This window comes from Cicer arietinum, chromosome 2 (genome assembly GCF_000331145.2).
Source record: "Cicer arietinum cultivar CDC Frontier isolate Library 1 chromosome 2, Cicar.CDCFrontier_v2.0, whole genome shotgun sequence".
NCBI classification, from domain to species: domain Eukaryota; kingdom Viridiplantae; phylum Streptophyta; class Magnoliopsida; order Fabales; family Fabaceae; genus Cicer; species Cicer arietinum.
Genome location: NC_021161.2, coordinates 2,272,513 through 2,293,029, shown reverse-complemented (window position 1 = coordinate 2,293,029; position 20,517 = coordinate 2,272,513). Strand labels below are relative to the sequence as shown.

At 31.2% G+C, this 20,517-nt stretch overlaps 4 protein-coding genes across 5 annotated transcripts in view; 3 read left to right on the top strand and 1 right to left on the bottom strand.

Moving 5' to 3' along the window:
• Window positions 1–280: 280 nt before the first annotated feature.
• LOC101499743 (uncharacterized) lies at window positions 281–3,560 on the bottom strand. Of its 2 annotated transcripts, XM_012712631.3 has the most exons (3): window positions 2,900–3,560; window positions 1,177–1,609; window positions 281–853 (listed from the first exon to the last, which is right to left on the bottom strand). In XM_012712631.3, exons 1-3 carry the CDS (start codon window positions 3,413–3,415, stop codon window positions 849–851), a joined length of 954 nt encoding a protein of 317 aa, XP_012568085.1. In that variant the 5' UTR covers window positions 3,416–3,560; the 3' UTR covers window positions 281–848. The 2 variants fall into 2 exon arrangements, with proteins under 2 accessions (XP_012568085.1, XP_004489432.1); XM_004489375.4 differs by lacking the exon at window positions 281–853 and having other exon boundaries at window positions 912–1,609.
• Window positions 3,561–10,086: 6,526 nt separating this feature from the next.
• LOC101499436 (early nodulin-like protein 20) lies at window positions 10,087–12,652 on the top strand. The gene is made up of 2 exons (XM_004489374.4): window positions 10,087–10,436; window positions 12,109–12,652. The coding sequence occupies exons 1-2, from the start codon at window positions 10,250–10,252 to the stop codon at window positions 12,447–12,449; spliced, it is 528 nt and encodes a 175-aa protein (XP_004489431.1). The 5' UTR covers window positions 10,087–10,249; the 3' UTR covers window positions 12,450–12,652.
• Window positions 12,653–13,783: 1,131 nt separating this feature from the next.
• LOC101498671 (uncharacterized) lies at window positions 13,784–17,322 on the top strand. Its single transcript, XM_004489372.4, has 7 exons — window positions 13,784–14,194; window positions 14,285–14,379; window positions 15,058–15,175; window positions 15,296–15,414; window positions 15,800–15,983; window positions 16,171–16,314; window positions 16,896–17,322. Exons 1-7 carry the CDS (start codon window positions 13,940–13,942, stop codon window positions 17,184–17,186), a joined length of 1,206 nt encoding a protein of 401 aa, XP_004489429.1. The 5' UTR covers window positions 13,784–13,939; the 3' UTR covers window positions 17,187–17,322.
• Window positions 17,323–17,829: 507 nt separating this feature from the next.
• Window positions 17,830–20,517, top strand: part of LOC101498327 (purple acid phosphatase 23) — a 6,151-nt gene continuing 3,463 nt past the window's right edge. The window contains 4 exon segments of the mRNA XM_073365145.1: window positions 17,830–18,385; window positions 18,749–18,940; window positions 19,690–20,026; window positions 20,409–20,517. Coding sequence (XP_073221246.1) covers window positions 18,112–18,385; window positions 18,749–18,940; window positions 19,690–20,026; window positions 20,409–20,517 — 912 coding nt within the window. The 5' untranslated portion in view covers window positions 17,830–18,111.

Sequence of the window (20,517 nt, the reverse complement as noted above, 5' to 3'; positions counted from 1 at the left end):
CTACAATGGTGATTGGCTATGTAAGCACATTCTCTCTTTCTCTCCCTCTCTCTCTCTCCAATACACACTCACACAAATTGTATTTTTGTCCTATGTTGAATTTGAGCAACTTTAAACCTAGATCAGGATTCGTATTTGTATTCCCTACAATCACATAATCACGAATTTGCTACAATCAAACAATCCTTATACTATAAATTTGTAACTCACCAACTTTGTAGAATCTAAATCCAAGCATGTCTTGAAATTGACATGTTGTCAAATGGTAAATGATCACAAATAACATCGAAACATCTTTTATTCATTTTGTATTTGGTTCCACAGTTGAAGGATTCTATCTTGAGTTTGTAACGGTCAAATGTGATTTAACTAGATGTGAAGATGTTTGACATCTTACGGTCACAAACTGATTCTAGAATCAAAATTATTTGAAGTTGAAGCTCTCATTTGCAACTTTAATAGAAGTGGTTTGAAATTGATTCTGAATTTTATTTTATTGTAACATGATAGTTACCTTAAACCTGATGATAACTCTTTCATTTGTTCAGATTTTATGTATGATAGGTACCAGATGAACTAGCTGGAAGTGAACAAGACTAATTACAAAATTTGCAACCATGATCAACCGCTTCAGAATTGGACCGTTGGAGCTGGAAGAGAAGTGGTTCCACAGAATGTAACTCGCAATTACTAATTTGTTAGCGGCAAGGGGTTCTGCTATGGTGGCATGAAGATAGCTATTCATGTTGAAAGCACACCACCTACACCTGTAGCTGCTGCCCAAAGGAAAGATGGAGGAGCAGGAAATCGATTCAACCTAATAACTGAAGTGAAATGTGGTTCTTGATTCAATCTGTTGAGGCAATCAAACAGAATGACATCATAAATGCATAAAAAATAAGTTACATAAATCAAGGTCTAAAGTGATTCTTATAATACTTCATAAACACAGAGAAAAAGGGCAAATTATAGTAGCATTTGCTAAATCAGACAAGTAATAGTGATGTTGCATAAACTTGATCTTAAATACAACAAATCAAAACAATATGGTGTTCTATTTAAAAGCTTGTCAAGCAGTTAGTATATCAACTTGACATTTCCCCAAATAAACATCTAAGGTCATCACAGAAAGAATTTACACATACAGTCAAAGGAGTGTTAGATTTTAACCAGTACCAGGGTCAAGTACAGGAAGCCTGCAATGCAAGCTGATTGATTTATCAGTCTCACGAGAACCAGGGACGAAGAATTGGAATATCATTGTCAAACAACTTCCTTGGGGAGCAATCCCATAGAAAGCACAATCTGGTTTGGCCAAGTGATACTGCAGACTCTTGGCGAAGTGCTTCACACTCACCTGCACTGATTGAGCATCTCCTCTTAAAATTGACCTTGAGGACCGCGTTTGAGCACTGAGATTTTGATCCTCAGATGGAGCATTTGCTTGATCTCCAATCACCAACAGCTTCCGAAACTCAGCTCCAAGGCTGATCAACGTGGTTGAAACCTGCACCGTCAAATCCCCATATTTACTTATGGACACATTCACCGCATCACCCACATGTTTCATCCGGTCCACTAAGTTTAGCAACTGATTCAAATCAGGCACCTGCATTATTATAGTGAAAATTAAACGATTGAAATAACTGAAAGTCTGAAAGTGATCAAACTAACTAACAACTATAGCTAACTATAGAATTTGAACAAGTTAGTAACTAATGGCTAACTGGAGTATCAAACTAGTTATCAATTGCTCACTCAGCAACTCTTTCTGCCTAACATCCCTTAGGAAGTTTTTAACCTTTAGCTATCTCACCATATCCATAATCATTTCACTCTTCTTTCAGCTATTCCACTATGTTTAGAAGTGTATTTGGTTGTTGGTTAATGTTGAATTCATGCTGTTCAAAAAAATCTGCACATTCAATGTATTCTTGGTCTCAATCTGTTCTCAATGATTTGATCCTTGAACTACATTTTCTATAAATATCTTGAAGCATTACATTCTTATAATTTCTATTCATTTTTCAGGTTCAGACAAAATTACTATTCCTAATCACATTTGACATTGATAAATCAATTCCAACCCATGTGGTACCGACACTATAGATTGAAAGTGTGTATAATGTCTGACACGGCACATACATATGATTAGTTGATTACATTTGATCATTTCTCTTCTTAAATTAGTACCAATGTCTACATGTCAGTATCTTTGTCCTTTCTGGTATCCATGTCAGTGTTAGTGTTTCATAGATTCTAACAATTTCAATCTTGAAACCAAGTTGGATGCAAACATCAATGTCAATTTTTTAATTGAAAACAATAATACTATTCCTAAAATCACATTTGATTTATACAGCACTGACACTAAATTGAAGGCATGTATCAGTGTCTGATCGACACTTCAAAATAATGGCATGTTTGAGTGTCTAACACTGACACGTGTACTTACATAAAATCACTTATATTTTCTCAAATTATTATCAGTGTTTACATATGTCAGTGTTGATGTCATGTCCAACTCTCGTGTCTATATGTTAGTGCTTCATCACATTTGATCGAGGTAAAGTCAATTCTAACACTTTCTATCATGGAACCAAGAACATAACAAGGGCATATTTGGTGTTCAAACATCCTAATTTGTCCCAATTAAACTCTATAGCTATCTAGCACCAACACTTCAAATCAAAGACAGATATATCTATCTGGTGCACACCAGCACGACATTAACTCGTGATGATATTCAATAACTTCCATTTTATCAAACTATTACAAGTGAATACATATCAGTGTCGTATCTGGTGTCTGTGTACATGCTTCATAGCTCGATACCTAATAGAGATACAAATTTTACCAACATTTGCAAATCAAACTCCAAAAATCAGTAAATTATTACCTGAATGAGCGTTGGAGGAACATCCTGAGCCATATCAAGAGCACTCTGAAGCTCAACAACCTGAGCCCTAGACAAAGGTTTGGAAATAGGAATATCCTGAATAACAGCAGATTTAAAACCACGCGTTTCAAAAGTAAGAAACGGCGTCGGAACACTACAATTACTCGGAAGTTTCTTAACAAGCTTAATCTGAAGACGATTAGGCACAGCACTGGAAGAATATTCATTACAAATAGCAACGGAACTACGAAGCGCGCGAAGTAAAAGAGAAAGATCGATAGTGAATGCGATACGGTCGTCGTTTTGACTTGAGATTCGGTAATCATCGAAGAGGACTTGTTTAGTGAACTGTGCAATGGATTGGATTCCGTCGCCGTTGAGGAGGTTGTGGAGGAAGAGAGTGTGGGTTTTAGTGAAGTATAGGTGGCAGGTTTTGGCGGTTTTTTCAAGGGAAGGGATGAATCGCTTTTCTAAGAGGTTAACTCCGTTTTCTGTTAGGAATGCTTTGAACTTCATTGTTGTGTGGAGTCTCAGAATTGAAAAAGATGGTAGAATCGGTAGAAATTAAGTTTTTATTTGGGTTAAGAGGGAAATTTTTGTGTTCACTCTTTCAAAGACGGAAAAACTATTTTCGCTCCTTTTCTTTCTTCCTTTCCGTCTCTCGTTTTTCTCTTGTTTATTCATTTTTTATAAGAAAAAATTATTTTATATTTGTCCACAGTAGTAAAAATCAATATTTATTTTTAGAAAAGTAGTTATCATTTTTTTTATGAGAAGTTATTTAAAGTAATTTCTTATTTTAAGAAATTTTTTCTTTCCAAAAATTGTGATAAATAGATTAAAACTATTAAAAGTAATAATTATTTTTTTAAAGAGCAAAAAGACTATAATGTAAATCAATTTTATATAGTTAATTAATATAAGTAATTAATTGTATTGATTATAAATTTTATCGATTATTTCTAATGATTATTGAAGTTCAAGTTTGGGAGGAACACCGCTCTGATAGGTGATACTGGGAATAAATATTGAAATTTGTCTTTTACTTATTTAATTTGAAACGACTTTTTGTATAAAAACCTTATAAGGACTAGTAAGTTTTTAGAATTAAATCAAGTAGTATTAAACCAATTTTATTGAGATTGCAATATTTTATAGGAGTAAAGAAGTTTGTGTTTCTTTTGAATTTTGAGAAACGTGATATCCTAAATTTAAAATAATTTTTTTTTATTTTCTTAGAAACATATTTTTATTTATCCACTGCAAATTTTATAGAAATATCATATAAATTTTTATGTATATTATTTTGGGGTTAGAGTGTCACATACTATAGGAGGCTCCTCTTGTTGATAGATAGTCACATCTAAGATAAATCCTTGATCATGATCTTCATCATGATCGTCTTCAATTATCATTCGTCTTCTTCTGCTTGAAGTTGTCGGTCAAATTCTCTTTGGAGGATTCATCGCGGATGATGTAGAAGTATCAGTGCCAAGTGTAATTCGTATGATTTTATCGTCTCTTCCTCGTGCGTCCATTGAAAAAAAAAATCATAATTAGTTATTAAATTATAATTAATTAATTAAAATTAAAAAAAATAATAATATAACTTATGGGGAACTTGGGGTTCAAGTTCTCCGGTAACTATCGAAAATGTTACACCTCAAGTTTCTTGGAAGTGGCTTCTGTACCGGAGATATTCAAAAAAGATTTTTGGAAGAAGCCTCTATACCAGAGAAGTTCAAAAAAGATTTCTGGAAGAGGCTTCTATATCGAAGAGGTCGAAAAAAGTTCTCCGAAAGATATCTTCTGTACCAGAAAACTTGAACAAAGTTTTATGAAGTGTATGTTGTGTACCGAAAAACTTGTATTCAAGTTCTTCGGAAGTTTAGAAAAGAACTCACTTTTGAGTTCCTGAACACTTGAAATGAGAAATGGTAATTTTTTTTGGAGTTTTATTATTTGAACAAGAGCAAAAAGGTCATTTAATTGCTTATTTGAGGGTATAGGTATAATTAGGGGGATATGGGGTAAAAAAAAAATTATGTTGAAAGTAATATCCAACTATTGTCCTGAATATAACTCAATTATTTATTTCTCTCACCCTAATTATCAAATCAACTTTATATTTAAATGTTTTTCAAAAAATAAACTTTATATTTAAATGTGTTAGAATAGGCTACTCCACTTGCATGAAGCTGGACCAATTGAGTAACAGACGTTATTGGGTTGGGCCGAAAACTTACATAAACTATAGATTTAAGAAAGTTAGCTTTTGTACCCCCAATTAAATTTGTACCCCACAATTTGTTAAAAACTAAAAATTATCCTTAAAAATTTCATTCATTGAATAGTAAAAAAAATCACTTCAAAATCTCACTCCCTCAACCAAATTTTCGGTACGTAACATTTTTTTTCCTTAAATTTCAGTACACAAAAATACATTATCGGAAATTTCGTATTTCAAATTTCCGGTAATTCAATTAAGTTACTGGAAATTTGTGCCATGAAATTTCCGGTAGTTACATTTCACTTATCGGAAATTTCAAATTTTAAAAATATCCGATAGTTATATTTCTTTACCAGAAATTTCAAAATTTTAAAATTTCTGGTAGTTATTATACTTAACCTGAAATTTCAAAAATCCGGTATGTTAAATTTTTTTTTTTTGAAATAGGGATTAGAAAATACAACTAGTATGTATAGATTTAACTGAAGCATTCACAACTGATCAAAATTTTGAGTCACGAGAAGCTGTCATATCATGGGCAATAGAGGTTATTCGACAAAATCGAGTAACAGTTATCATTACTCGATTTGACGTAGATACCAGAAAGAGATGAAGGAAGTCAAAATTAATTATTGGGTGTTATAGAGGTTGAAAATATAAGTCAAATAAAAGTAACACAAGTACTTCAACTAAAAGGTGCGGTTGTCCGTTTAAACTTATATCGAGACCATTGAAAAATACTGAAGGATGAATTGTTAGTTTAATGTATGGAATTTACAACGATTAGTTGGTGACTATTTTTGAGAATAATGCATTTATGGGACGCTTAAAAGAAGAAGATAAGAAACATGTTGACGAGTTGACAAAGTATCACGTTGCATCGAGACACATCTTGTCATCTTTGAGAGATCAAGATACGGAGAATGTGACTAATATCTATCAAATTTACACGCGACGAAGCACATACAAGAAGAATTTGAAATGACCTAGAACTGATATGCAACATTTGTTGAAGTTACTTAAAGCTGAGAAGTATGTTTGTTGTAGTAGGACTCATGGAGACTCCAACGTTGTGAGGGACATGTTTTGGACGCACCCAGATTCCATAACTTTGTTGAACATTTCCCTCTTGTATTGATCATGGATATCACCTACAAAACCAACAAGTATAGGTTACCATTGTTTGAAATTATTGGTGTAACTTCAACTGGGTTGACATTTAACATTGCATTTGCTTATATGAATTTTGAACGTCAAGAAAACTTTTGTTGGGCATTGGAGAAGTTAAAAGAGTTGTTTGTTTCAAACACCTTATTTTCTCACGTGATTGTGACTGACAAATAACTTGCTTTAATGAATGCAATTGAAGTTGTATTTCCATCTTCAACAAATTTACTTTGTCAACTTCATATTAACAAAAATGTTGGAGTCAAATGCAAACAATATATATTAAAGAAAGATATGCAGGAACCCATTCTTGAGTTGTGAAGGAAATTGTTTATTGTTCTGAAGAGAAGGAGTATTAGAAACTTTTGCAAATATTTGAGCAAACATGTGTCGATAATAAGTAAAATCAATGAGGAATAAGTATAACAAATATAAGTAAAATCAATGTCGATAACACTTATTTCCATGTTGGGTTTTGTTTAAATTAAATAAGCATCTTATCAAATAACAATATAATAAGTATAACAAATATAATAGTACCTGAAATAGATAAAAGTATCATCCAATCTACTTCGTTGCAGGAAGTGTACCATCTCTAAGATAGTCATATAAAACAACAAGCGCAGTGGGTCCTCTATGTCTATTTACCACAAGTATCAAGGTCTTGAAAAAGAAACAAATATTTTGCACATACAAGGGTAAAAATTTTATCAGCTAGAATGGTACACCATACCAAATGAAGTAGGTATACCCTCGCTACACAGTCATATCGTCCTTCACTAAGTTGCTTAAAAAATACAGCTTGCAAGTTGCAACCACTCAAAACTATATGAGGCACCTCTATTGGTCCTAGTTTCGGTTAAAACTTCATCATAATCAACTCCCAATAACTCAACAGCAACAACAATTGCCAAATCTTCGATGACATTAGCGGGAGGTGTGAAAAACTCTTCATAACATAGAATGCCCCAAAGACCCCATAACATCGTCAAAAGTAATAGTCATTTCACATAATGGCAGATGAAATGAGCTAGCCTCTGCGTGCCATCTCTTAGCAAAAGCAGATATTAGATTACCGTCAATCATGTGCAAACTACATCTTTTGCATATGACATAATCCATATATAGTAATCCAATGATCTATTTGAGCAGGTAATACATATCTGATATCAATGAATTTGTCTTGGTTTTTTCCATTTGAAACAACTTTTAAGACACGTCTATCTTGTTTAATTAAAAATAACACACAATAACTTATAATCTAAATGTATAATTATTTCATTAAAATGAGCTTTGTAATAACCTAAAATCAGTTTTGTAATAACCTAAAATCAACTTACATCTATTTTAAAATCAGCTTTGTAATAACCTATACTACAAATATATTAAAATACACATATTATGCTATATTATAATATGTATTAAAATAAATTATTTACTAACTTGTCCATTCCACACATTAACTGCAATATGGTGCTCATAATCCTTAAGGACATAAAGATCGTAAGGACCTCCAGGAAATATAGGTTATTCAGGCTGTTGATGATGCTCGTGTTCAAATTGGTGCTGTTGATCATGTTCATCATCAAACGCATGATCTTGTTGGTGCTGTTGATCATGTTCTTCATCAAACGCATGATCTTGGTCAAACTCGTGCACATGCATTTCTTCGTTCATCTTTCTTCATTTTTCAACTACAACTCTCCTATTTGATTGTGTAGGAGGTCGAACTCGAGAATGTTCAACATCTGTTTTTGCTCCTCTGGTCCTCACTAAAAAAATTGAATGAAAAAAAAATGTAAAAAATTATGTTAAAAAAAAATACAAAACTGTTCTAGAAATTTCAATGAGGAATGATATTTTCGGTGAACATCTAGAAAATTTCAAATTTCCGGTGAACATCCCAAAAATTTCAATTTTCCGGTAGTTAAAAATCAATACCGAAAATTTCATTCCTCTTGAAATTTCTGGAAAAAATAAAATTTCACCAACATTCACTTTTCCGGAAAATACAATTTGTAGGGGTATGAGAGAACTTTTTGATTTTCTATTTTATTAAGGGTATTTTTTACATTTCAAAAAAATAATTTTTAAATAGAAGATATAAGATTAATTGGAGGGTCCAAAATACAACTTTCTAGATTTAAAACCTGCGCACAACCCTAACTCGATGCAGGTAACATATTGAATCGTATAAAATTTTGATAACCAAATTGTTGAGTTACTTAAAAGAGAAAAAACATATACAGAAAAAGGAGAAAACGTAGAAACTTAATTTATTCTTCAATATTGTTCTTAAATTCATCCATTATTAGTCTCTATTCTTCAACATCTAATTAACGATTTCTTATGTTCTTCTCCCATTTTGCTTATTTTTGTCGAAATTTTCCCCCTTCTTCTATATTTTAAACCATGGGAGTTGCTAGTGAATATTGTCCCCATAATTTCCCTAATTAATTTTTGATGTTTAATTTAAACAAAACCCAACATGGAAATAAGTGTTGGTTGCTTTGTTGCTATATATATAATTTATTTTCCCCAAGTAAAATTGGAGGTGGCAAAGGGAGAGAAATCAAGCTGATGAACCAAAATCGCTCAAAATCAATTGAGATTATAATCGCACAATCAAAGATATTTCAACAATAGGAGGCCATAATAAAAGTGTTGGTGCAATGTGGACGAATGAAAATACAGAACAAATAAAAATTGTTTATAAGCTTTCTTTTATATATAACCCTTCTTTTAATTTAAACAAAATCCAACGTAGAAATAACTGTTCGTTGCGACTTAATTTATTTTTGCCAAGTAACTTTGGAGGTGGAGTGGGGACTATCATATTCCAAGGGAAAAATTAAGGGAATTAAAATTATTTAAAAACATTTATTACTAAATTTGCACAATTTTCAAAGGAAAATTTATTTTGTTCTTTAGATTTAAGAATATTTTGTTGATTAAATTTATCTCTTCTCATTGTCAATTAATGTTAAATGTATCGAATCATTTTATTTCTTATGATATTTTTTATAGATTTTTTTTACGAAGATAATTATTATATTTAAGATACATTTTTTTTAGGTTTTTCTTATTTTTTCTCTCCTGGTGATAATATTTTTTGAGACACACTTTATTTTAATTATTTTATCTTTATCTTTATATTTTATGTTTTTTCATTTTTGTTAATCTTATCTTTTATTTAATGTTAATAAATTTTATATTTAAAAATGTAACAATTTAATAAATAATTTGTATCTTTACAAATATATATGACTAATATTAATAATTTTTCTTTTATTTTATCCTTTTCATCAATAAAATTTTATTCTTCTCGAATAAAAGAGTAATATTGATCATTTATGATTATTTTTATAAAGTTTATAAAATATTATGATATTACTTGATTCATTTATGTATTATTAATTTTGACTTGGAATAGATTGGACCATATTAAAAGTTGGGAAATACTAACAAATGTTAAAGAACACTTATTAAAAAACTATATAGAAAATGACAATTAAAAATTTATTGAAATTTATATTTTCAACTATTTGAATGTTTTAATGTTGTTATTTCCAATACAAAATTTCTAACTTTTGATTTTCTTAAAATTTACCGTTAGACAGCTAAACACTTATATTTTTTTGAGGAAATTTATAATACTACAAGTAATTTCATGTAGATGTAATTTGAGATTCTGTGGGGTCCCATTGTTCTAATATTGCAAGAATACCATGTTTGTTACCAAAAAACGTATTCAATCTAGCTGTCCCTTATATTCTCACAATTTTACAAACTCCCATCACACTTTACACAATATCATTAATTTTTTTTTGAAAGGAACGCAACATCATTCTTTCAAGCCCCCACATATTTATATTTATATATAGTATCTCCCATTTGTTTTTAAGGGTAGCTAGAAAGTTGAAAAAATATAGAGAGATAAATTTTATAAAGTGATGGAAAATTCAAGAGTGGTGTTAATGATGAGTGGTGTGGTGATTTTAGGGATGTTGTCATTGTGGCCAATGGTGGTTATGGGAGGTCCAGTGCTTCATAAGGTTGGAGGAGGCAAAGGTTGGAATGAACATGTCAACTATACTATATGGTCTTCTCAAGAACATGTCTATGTTGGTGATTGGCTAAGTAAGTCTCTAAATTTCGATTTTACAATTTTGTTTTTAATTTTCAAGTCAAAACTTGCTATTAAATGCATCAAATAGTTCATATAATTGATAAAATAAATAACGTCTTTTGAATAAGATTAGATGATTCAAATTCTGAATTTCGCATTATCAACAAAAAAAATGTGTGAGTGAATCCGGATAGATCTTCACGTTTATTGTTTCAATTTATTACTACTTTTTCATGTAAATTTGATTTTTTATTTGTTAATTTCTTCATGTTTAATTATTTTTTTCGTGTTGATTACTTATAGAAATGAAGAAACTTGATAGTAGGATTATATATTGATAAAAAATTTGCATTTTTTTATTTATAAAAGTTTACATTTTAGGATATATAATTTGTTTATTTTTCAATCATATAGTATCATATATTCATAGTTAATTAAAAAAATACAATAAGTAGATATGTTTTAGTAAAAAATATATTAATTAAAAATTTAGAAAAAATAGTATAAAAAGGCACAAGAATGCATTTTAGCTAAGAGTTCAGCAAGTCCCACGAAAGATTTTTTAACAATTTTTTTTATGTTGGTTGGAGTATTGATTAAGTATGTGGTTCATCACATTTATAAAAGGGAGAAGAAAAGAGAAATTGGAAACCGTTTTTATTTTTATTTTTTGGTTAAATGCAAAAAATTACTAATAGTAATAACTAATAACTCAATCCTCAATTTATTCAAAAGAAAAAAGTACTAGAAGAAATCAGAACGAAATTTCTTTTTAGTGATGAAAGAAACTTATAGTCATCCCCTAATTTAATCATTAATGTTTTTTTTTTATGGTTGGAGTATTGGCCAAGTATGCCATTCATCACATGTATAAAAGGTAGAAGAAAAGGGAAATTGAGAACCATTTTTTCCTTCTTTTTGTTAAATGCAAAACATTACTAATATTAATAACTAATAACTCAATCCTTAATTATTCAAAAGAAAAAGCACTAGAAGAAATCAGAACGTATTTCCTTTTCAGTGATGAAACAAATTATAGTGATCCTCTAATTTAATCATGAAAGTTTTTTAAGTAGTTGGAGTATTAATTACATTTATAAAAGGGAGAAGAAAAAAGGAGATTGAGAACCGTTTTTTTTTAATGCAAAACATTACTAATAGTAATAATTCAATCCTTAATTGTTCAAAAGAAAAAGTACTAGAATAAATATTTTCCTTTTCGCTGATGAAACAAATTATAGTTATCCCCTAATAAATCTAATTACAGTCATAAGTATATATGGTTAAAAAAAGTTGAAACAAAAAGAAAAAAGTTAAAGGCAAAGTCAAGAGAAGCAGAAATAGCAATAGAAAAGAAAAAGAAAAAAGAATCTTCCCTTCAAAACGTACTATGAGATAACGCTTTACCTTTTGAAGCAAAAAGAGTTTTCATGAATCACACAATGATCAACCAATTAACAACACCCCAACATATATATAATCTCATAAAAGGTACTTTAATTTACATAATTTAGTATTATTATTAATTTAAAAAATGTCAAACTTTGTGTAACCATCTTATATTACACCATTTGTCATATTAATTCATTTTAGTTTTTGAATTTTTTTCTTTCAAACAATTTGATCTTTAAAATTGACGAAATTTTAAATAGAAAAAAACTAAAATATTGGTTTTGTGTGCAGTTTTTAGGTTTGACAAACGATACTACAATGTGTTGGAAGTGAACAAGACAAACTATGAGTATTGTATAGACACCAACTTCATAAAAAACGTGACACGAGGTGGTCGTGATGTGGTTCAATTGACAGAGGCAAGAACATACTACTTTCTCTCTAGTGGAGGTTATTGCTTTCATGGAATGAAAGTTGCTATAGATGTTCAAGAACATCAACCAGCTGCACCATCTCCATCTCCAACGGCTAAATCCAGTGGTGACTCTTTTTTGCCATCAATGTTCACATGCTTTGGAATTATTGTTGCTAATGTGGTTTATGTGACTTTGGTTTCAATGGGCATTTTTTGAATGAAATGTTAAAACAGCTTGAATAATACTAGTTCCTTTCTTTTTTAGGGTTGGGTACTTGTTACTTTAACCCATATTGAACATGGTTGCTTGCTTGTGGTAGAAGGAAACAAAAAAGTAAATTTAACTAAAGGATTTGTTTTACTTTCTTCATGTACATTAATTTCAAAATCAAATGCTTAAGAATTTCAGCTTTTTACTTAGATCACTTGAATATATATATTTTTTATTTAGATAAAAATAGATCACTTTATAAAATTTATTTTTTAAAGAATTATGTTAATGCATAAGTGTAAGAAATGAAATGGACCAATGGAGGAATGAATGTGCTATAGCAATAATTCTCCACTTAATAGTAATAATAAATAAATGTAGGAAGAGTGGGTTTGGAAAGGAAATGTTACAAGTTTTGTTTAGTAGAGTATTGCTTATTTTTTTCTTTCTTTAGAATTATTATTTTGCGGGTCAAAACTGTCGTGTCGATAAGAAAAATTAACTCAATTAATATATATTAATATTATTAAATTATATATTTTTATTTGAATTCAAATCTAAAATCTTACAATTATGTGTATATTTTAGATGATACTCGTCACTTTGTCTAGAGAAAAAAAATAATATCACACTAACGAGCATAGATAGTGTAACATAGTGGATATATCCAAGTTGTTTATTATGTTGTCATTAATTCATATATGATCATGATGTGTATGCAAGGTCCATCTTGACAGTGTCATGGGTGATCTAACAAATATCATTCTCCTTGTCTATTTTAATTAGCTACAAATATGACAATAAAAGAGTGACATATTGTATACCACATCAATATCTACGCTATCAAGTTAACAATGTATTTAACGTGAGTGACATAATCGTTTTGATAATTTAAAGATTAATTTAAATTTTTGACTTATAAATCAAAGTAAAAATGTCCTATTATTTAAGGGACTAAAATGATGATTTTCCCCTACAATTTTGTTTTTTTGAATGTTAAAACATAACATTCTATAAGAATGAGCTGCAGAGCACCAAACACAAGAGGTTACAATATGAAGACTTAGCCGTAGCAAGAGACATATCCAAAATAGAGAGGCAGACCCCAACCAGGTTCTGTTACCTACATATTTTGCTTGGTGGCTAAGTTGTGAGATTCAGAGTTATATTACCTACACGTGCAATACAAAACAAACACAAACACAAACACAATGTATCAAAAAGTAATACACCATTTATAAATAAAATGTAATACACAGATATTTTGTTACAACATTATATTAAATTGAGGCACATCTTCCTACCTCAAAGTCTATGTAACCCATTAAGATTTCATTTCATAAATTAAATTGATGGATGTTTTAATGATTAAATAAAATAATTTAAATTTTTAACTAAATCGAATGAACGTAACATATACGAAGTGAGTTTAATGTGGGTTTTGAGTAGATAAGGTAGAATAGTTGCAACGGTTGTGTTGTGTTGTGTTTGTGATAATGGCTTCTTCCACATCAATTCATTGCTCTGTTTCACTTCCTTCACTTCCCAAACTCACCAATTTCAAAACCAATAATTTCTTCTCTTTCAATCCAACAAACCCTAACTCCATTCTCTCATCATCCCTCTCCACCGTCAGATCCTCCGCTTCTTCCTCTTTCTCCTCAACAGCATTCGAAGATACTGCTATGAGCATTGATAACTTACGCCGCTTCTTCAACATCAATATCGGAAAATGGAACGGCTCTTTCTATGTAACTTCAATAATTCAATTTTTTTTATTTTTTTTTATTTAGGGGAATGGTTCAATTCAATTCACACTTTTTTTATTTTTGTTGTTGTAGCAATTTGATGCTGGTGGGAAGCTGTTGCAACGAGTGAGTACTAAGCTTTCTGTTAGTTCTTATGGGGAAGGTGAACTCATGAGTCTCATTCAATCGTAAGTAACATGCAATTAATTGATTTCCTTTTTTTTTTTCATTCATGTATTTTTCTTTCCTCAAAATTATAAAAATAAAACTTGCTACTTCTTTTTATATACATAAATAAGTTGTTTAAGTAGAAGGTGATATTTTTTAAATCATTATTACTTAAACGTTTTTAAACTGAACAAATAACAATAAACCAGATATGTATATGAAATTTTGCTAGCTTCTTGAATTTTAGATAGTTATGAATGATGTGATCCTTTATAAGGACTCAGACTGCATGTGGTTGGGAAAACATGCAATTAACCTAATCACGAGATTGAAACTTTTGGATGGAGATTAGATGATTCACATTTCTACTATGCCAAATCATATTTAAAACACGTAGTTCAAATATAAGTCGTCTAATCTCCACTCAATAGTTCCAAGCTCGTGACTGCGTTAATTGTGTGTTTTCCGGATTGCAGACAATCCTTATTCAAGCAGAATGGATTGAATATATCTGACTATAAGGTAGCTATGTCAAATCATGGGAATCTGAGAAAGGTTTTCTCACCATCACCGAATTGCTGAAAAGGTTAAATGACAAGCTATTAAGGTCTTTCGAAGCCAATTTTTGGCATCTTATCTCTATGTAGTTCTCATAAAGGAAAAAAAGTTGTAAATTGTACAGATGTTGTGCCCTGCAGGCTTTATATTAAACAACCTTCATCAAACACTTCAATTTCTGGAGACGATGATGATACGGAATGGGCAGAGTACAAAATTAAAGAAACCAACATGTTTACTGTTGACAAGTATCAACAAGTGAGATTTTCTTCTAATGCTGGAAAGTTGAAGTGTAAACAATATATATATATATATTTCTTGGTTCTTTCTTTGTGGTTCCAATGCTTCTTTAAAATATCCATTACAATTAGTTTGCAGATAGGCTTTTTTCCATCCGAGAAGGCATTTGCATTGAGGTATCAAACAGCTGGTATGTTGGAAACTGTATTAAGGCAAGGGGTTCTTGGAGAAGATGACACTGGTGAAGAATCACCTAGGCAAGTGCTTCGTTCTTGAGAAGAGATCAATTGGAACTTTTGATTGTTTTCTATGTAGGCAAAGTGTAATAAGTACCGTCCTACAAACATTTAATATTGCATTAGTAAATGAAACTAAGGCTGCAGCGGGTGTAAATAGTTACAGTATGTGATTTACCTGCAGATATAGCCATTTTGTGGACGAAACTTGCTAATATTTTGTTATTAGAGTATTAAGGCAACATTTTTAATATCAACAACTTCTTTTGCAAAGACTTGACTAAGCTATTGTTGCTCTCAAGTCTTTAAGTGGTTTGACATGTTTGCACCAACACGTAAAATAAAGGCGCACACAATATATTTTATACCTTTCTTAGACTTACTTTTACAATTCCTTATGTTGCAGAAATCTCAAGCTTCCCTCTCGTCGACCTTCTATTGTATGTGAGAATTGCCTGTACTCTCTGCAGAGAGATATGCGAGCAAGAGCCTTTCATATTTTGGAGCCAAAGGGCACGGTTGATATGCTTATCATCTTCCTAGAGGAAAGAAGTGAAGGGTCTCCGCCTCCTCTACTTGACACTTCTAGGGTGAGTAAACTGTGACATGTGCAGCTTTTGTGTGTGTATGTGATTACATCTACTGCAGATTTTCCTATCCACACACTTAACATATTCCACATTTATTATGAAGGAAATTTTGCTTTAAGTTCTACTAATTTTTTGAATTGCATCTCATGACCTTTTCCCCTTTATCATTCATTTTGAATTCATTCAGGAGTCGGAGAATAGGATTACACCCTTTCTTGGTAAATGGAAAGGTCATTCTGTTACGAAGCGAAGTGGTGTCTATGGATCTACAATTGCTGAAGCTGATACAGTTGTGTTACATGAGATGAATGACAATGGCCAACTTATTCAGGTATTTTCCATCCCAATAACCCTCGTTGCTGTGTAGGTATACTGAAATTGCAACTAAATAGAATTCTTATAGTATTGAATGATGCTAAATTTTTATGGACAAATCAAAATTCTATTGATGTAATGCTTATTTATGCACCTTGTTTAACTATGTTTTCAGTTTGGAGTTCTTTGTCAAGTTTTTAATGTACTTTTGCCTTTTCAATTGTTCTATTGTGCGAGCTGTGTATAGTATCTTCATTATGGAGTTTGAGTGATACAATCTTCTCTCCACTCCCCCTCCCCACCCTTTTGTGTTTTGTTGGCATATATTTGATTAGTTTAGTATATGTTTGGCTTCACTTCTACACACACAACTTGTGCTCATATGTCAACGAATCATGATTTAACAGAAACTACAAACTCTAGCTTTGATCCTACTGCGTGTTGGACACTGATCCTCTGCAAAAACAAACAAGCACTTAATATTTGATGAACCAAGTGTTTTTTTTTTATATATGTCTCAAAGTCCTTTCCCTTTAGCTTCAGATATTGTGGACAATAACATAAACACCACTTTCTCAAAGTTTTGTTGTTGATCAGGATGTTACTTGTACATCTGATGGAGCAAATGTTACCACCAATGTGCATTGGACTGGCACAATATCAGACAATTTAGTCACATTTGATGGTGGTTATCAGATGATACTATTGCCTGGCGGCATGTACATGGGATGTCCTTATGATGTTGCAAAAAGTGTAGCACAATCAAAATCTTTCCATTTGGAGTTCTGTTGGTTGGAGACACCAGATAAGAGACAAAGACTGGTTCGCACGTATGACGTGGAAGGCTTGGCTGTCTCATCTACTTATTTTGTTGAGACTAAATTGTGAACCCGCTTTTATCTTTTTCACCTTTTATATTTTTAATAGTGAAGATTGCCCATATAAAACTCATTTACATTTTGCATAACTTTCATCCATTGATTGAATATGATTGGTTAATATATTTATTGAGCTTTTGATGTGATGTAGTTTAGAGCTCAAGGAAATGTTTGTGCTTGTAAGTTGTAGCTTTATTTGATTATCCTTCTCACCTTCTGTAATCATTATTTGTCGAAGATTCGCCTGTAAATTTGTAATCTGGTTCAACCAAATTTCTGGTCCAACCAAATTTCTGGTCCTATATTACAGAAAAATTGCAATTCCTCAATGCTTGGTGCAAGCAACTGGTTGAACTGTGAATTGACACTGTCTATAGTATAGTAATTTGATACCCAAAAGTCTCACTGGTTCCACGTTTGATTTGGTTATTTATTATTATGCGTGTATTACAGATCTAAATGTCATAAAAAATTTCAAGTATAAAAGTGGTATCTACTTCTGAAAGAAAAAAAAATCTGCAATAAGATTTATAAACCAATATAAGAATGTAAATATTTGCCTTTAAATTTCAATAAATTAACATCACAATGCAATTAAAGAATTGATATAATAATTGAAATGGCAAGTTTATTTTACAGAACCATTTGTGAAGAACATCAACATCCCCATGAATGACATCTACTTTGATGGGAACTTTTTGCAACTTTTTAATATCTTCCTTTTTTTAAATAAAAAAAAAAACCAAGAAACACAGTATATTCCAAGGTTTCAACGGAGATGCCTATGTACACATGTCAACCAACACCAACATGTTTGCTTCAAACTCAAGTCTTTAGTACAAAATATCTACAACATCATCAGAAACAGTGAAAATAAAAAAACATTTCATTCATCCTGATTCATTTTATGTCATCAAAGAATCCAATTCAAGCCAATGAAAATATGCACCTTTTGTTACATGTCAGTTGCACTCATTTTGATGATGACAAACATCAACAACATGGCAGTGAGTAAGAGCCATATTCCGACCACCCTTGACGGCCCATTTGAACCAGTGACTCGCCGGTTCGACCCGTCACTGAGAAGGGGCAGTGGTGACTTGCCCATGACTCATCCAAGACTCAGAATGAATGTCACTGCAAATTTTCCAGAACAGATTGCTCTTGCTATCTCTTCACCAACTTCTATGTGGGTTTCTTGGATTACTGGTACTTCAATACTTTTTCTCCTCAATTCATCATTTTCACACAACAGATACTTAATTATACAAAACTCCTGAACTGTTTGAAGATTTTTAAATAGTTCTATGAATTAAAAGAAAAGTTTGTACGTAGGTCCCAAATCTTATCAGTAATTTTTAATCATGTTTCTGAATTAAAAAAAAAATAATAATTGGGTCACTATGTTTTTAAATTTTATAATTAGATTTCTGATTTAAAGAATCTAATTACAAATTATTTAAATGTTAAAATTTCGTAAATAGTTTAGTAGTTAAAAAAAATGTTTTTTTTTTTTGTTTAATGTGTTCTAAATCATTAAACTATTAATGGGTTTGATTTATTTTGGATAAGGGAATGCACAGATTGGTGTGAATGTGACCCCACTTAATCCTGCATCTATTGGAAGTGAGGTTTGGTATGGGAAAGAGAGTGGCAATTACACAAATATAGGGAAAGGTGATTCACTTGTTTACTCTCAGTTGTATCCCTTTGAAGGCCTCTTGAATTACACCTCTGGTATTATTCACCATGTCCAACTTGAAGGTATGTATTTTAGTTACTTTTTGGTTTTAACAACTGGACCGGTCAGTTCAACTGGTTGAATTGAGAATTTGCCTGTTTGCATGTTGGTTTGATCTCGGTTGTATTGTAGTTTGTTAATCAAATTGATTCTAATTTGATCTGAACCATGGTTAGTTCAATTGGTTTTTAAACTTATTGAACTATGATTCGTAGGTCTCACCAGTTCAATCTCTAGTTTGGTTTTTAAAACATTGATAAAAAGTATTTTATGGGTTGATTTTATAGAACCTAATTCAGATGTGTACCTAACGGCTGGTTTCAGCTCTATAACAAGGTGCAATGTTGCTTAGTTTAGAAGTTTTGAATATCCTAATTCAGCGGCGGTGTGATATTATTAAGGTTTTATATTAGTCTTCTTATCTTACAAAACCGACTTATAAGGTAAAGATGTCTTTTATTTATAAAAATATTTTTATGTGATATCTCATTTGATGTGGGATTCTCAACACCATCTTCATGTCCAGAACTGAATATTTAGCGTGTGATCCGATATGGTGGTCCAACATATCTTGGATAGACTTTGATACCATACTAAATTTTTATATTTGGTCTAATTTATTTTTACAAAATTGGATTGTAAAGTAAATCTTCTCTTACTTATAAATACACTTTTATGTCATATCTCATTTGCGACGTAAGACTCTCAAATAAATATCAAAACTTGTTTTTTATTTTGGAGAAAGTTGTGAGATATTTCTTTCCTAGTGTAGGTCTTGAACCTGGAACAAGATATTACTACAAATGTGGAGATAGTTCTGTTCCAGCCATGAGCCAAGAGAATATTTTTGAGACTTTTCCAACACCTAGTCCAAAGAATTATCCTACTAGAATAGCAGTTATTGGAGATTTGGGCCTCACAAGCAATTCTTCAACAACTATTGATCATCTAATTTACAATGATCCTTCAATGATTCTAATGATTGGAGATTTAACATATGCAAATCAGTATGTTACAACCGGTGGAAAGGGTGTTCCATGTTTTTCATGCGCATTTCCAGATGCACCAATCAGAGAGACCTATCAACCTCGATGGGATGGGTGGGGAAGGTAACCTACATTTACAGCATGTTTGAATTGGCTTATTTGAGTTTATCATTTAGCATAAGTACTTGTGAGATTTTTTGAGAGAATTTATGGAAATATCTTGACATTTCCATAAATTGTTTTCAGCTTATTGACTTATTTGAGCTTCTTTTTCAGATAAACACCTGTGAGACTGTTTGAGAAAATTTATGAAAATATCTTGACATGTCCATAAATTGTTTTTAGCTTATTTTCATAAGTTCTCCAGGATAGTTTATATGAAAACAGTTTGATTTTATTTTATATTTTTGGTATAAAAATAACCTATGCTTATAGCATAGAAAAACAACTTATAACTTATACAACTTATAGCTTATGATTCGCTCTTTCACTTTTTAAACATTAGGTTTATGGAGCCTTTGACCTCAAAAATTCCGATGATGGTTATTGAAGGGAATCATGAGATTGAACCTCAAGTTGATGGGATCACATTCAAATCATACTTGACAAGATTT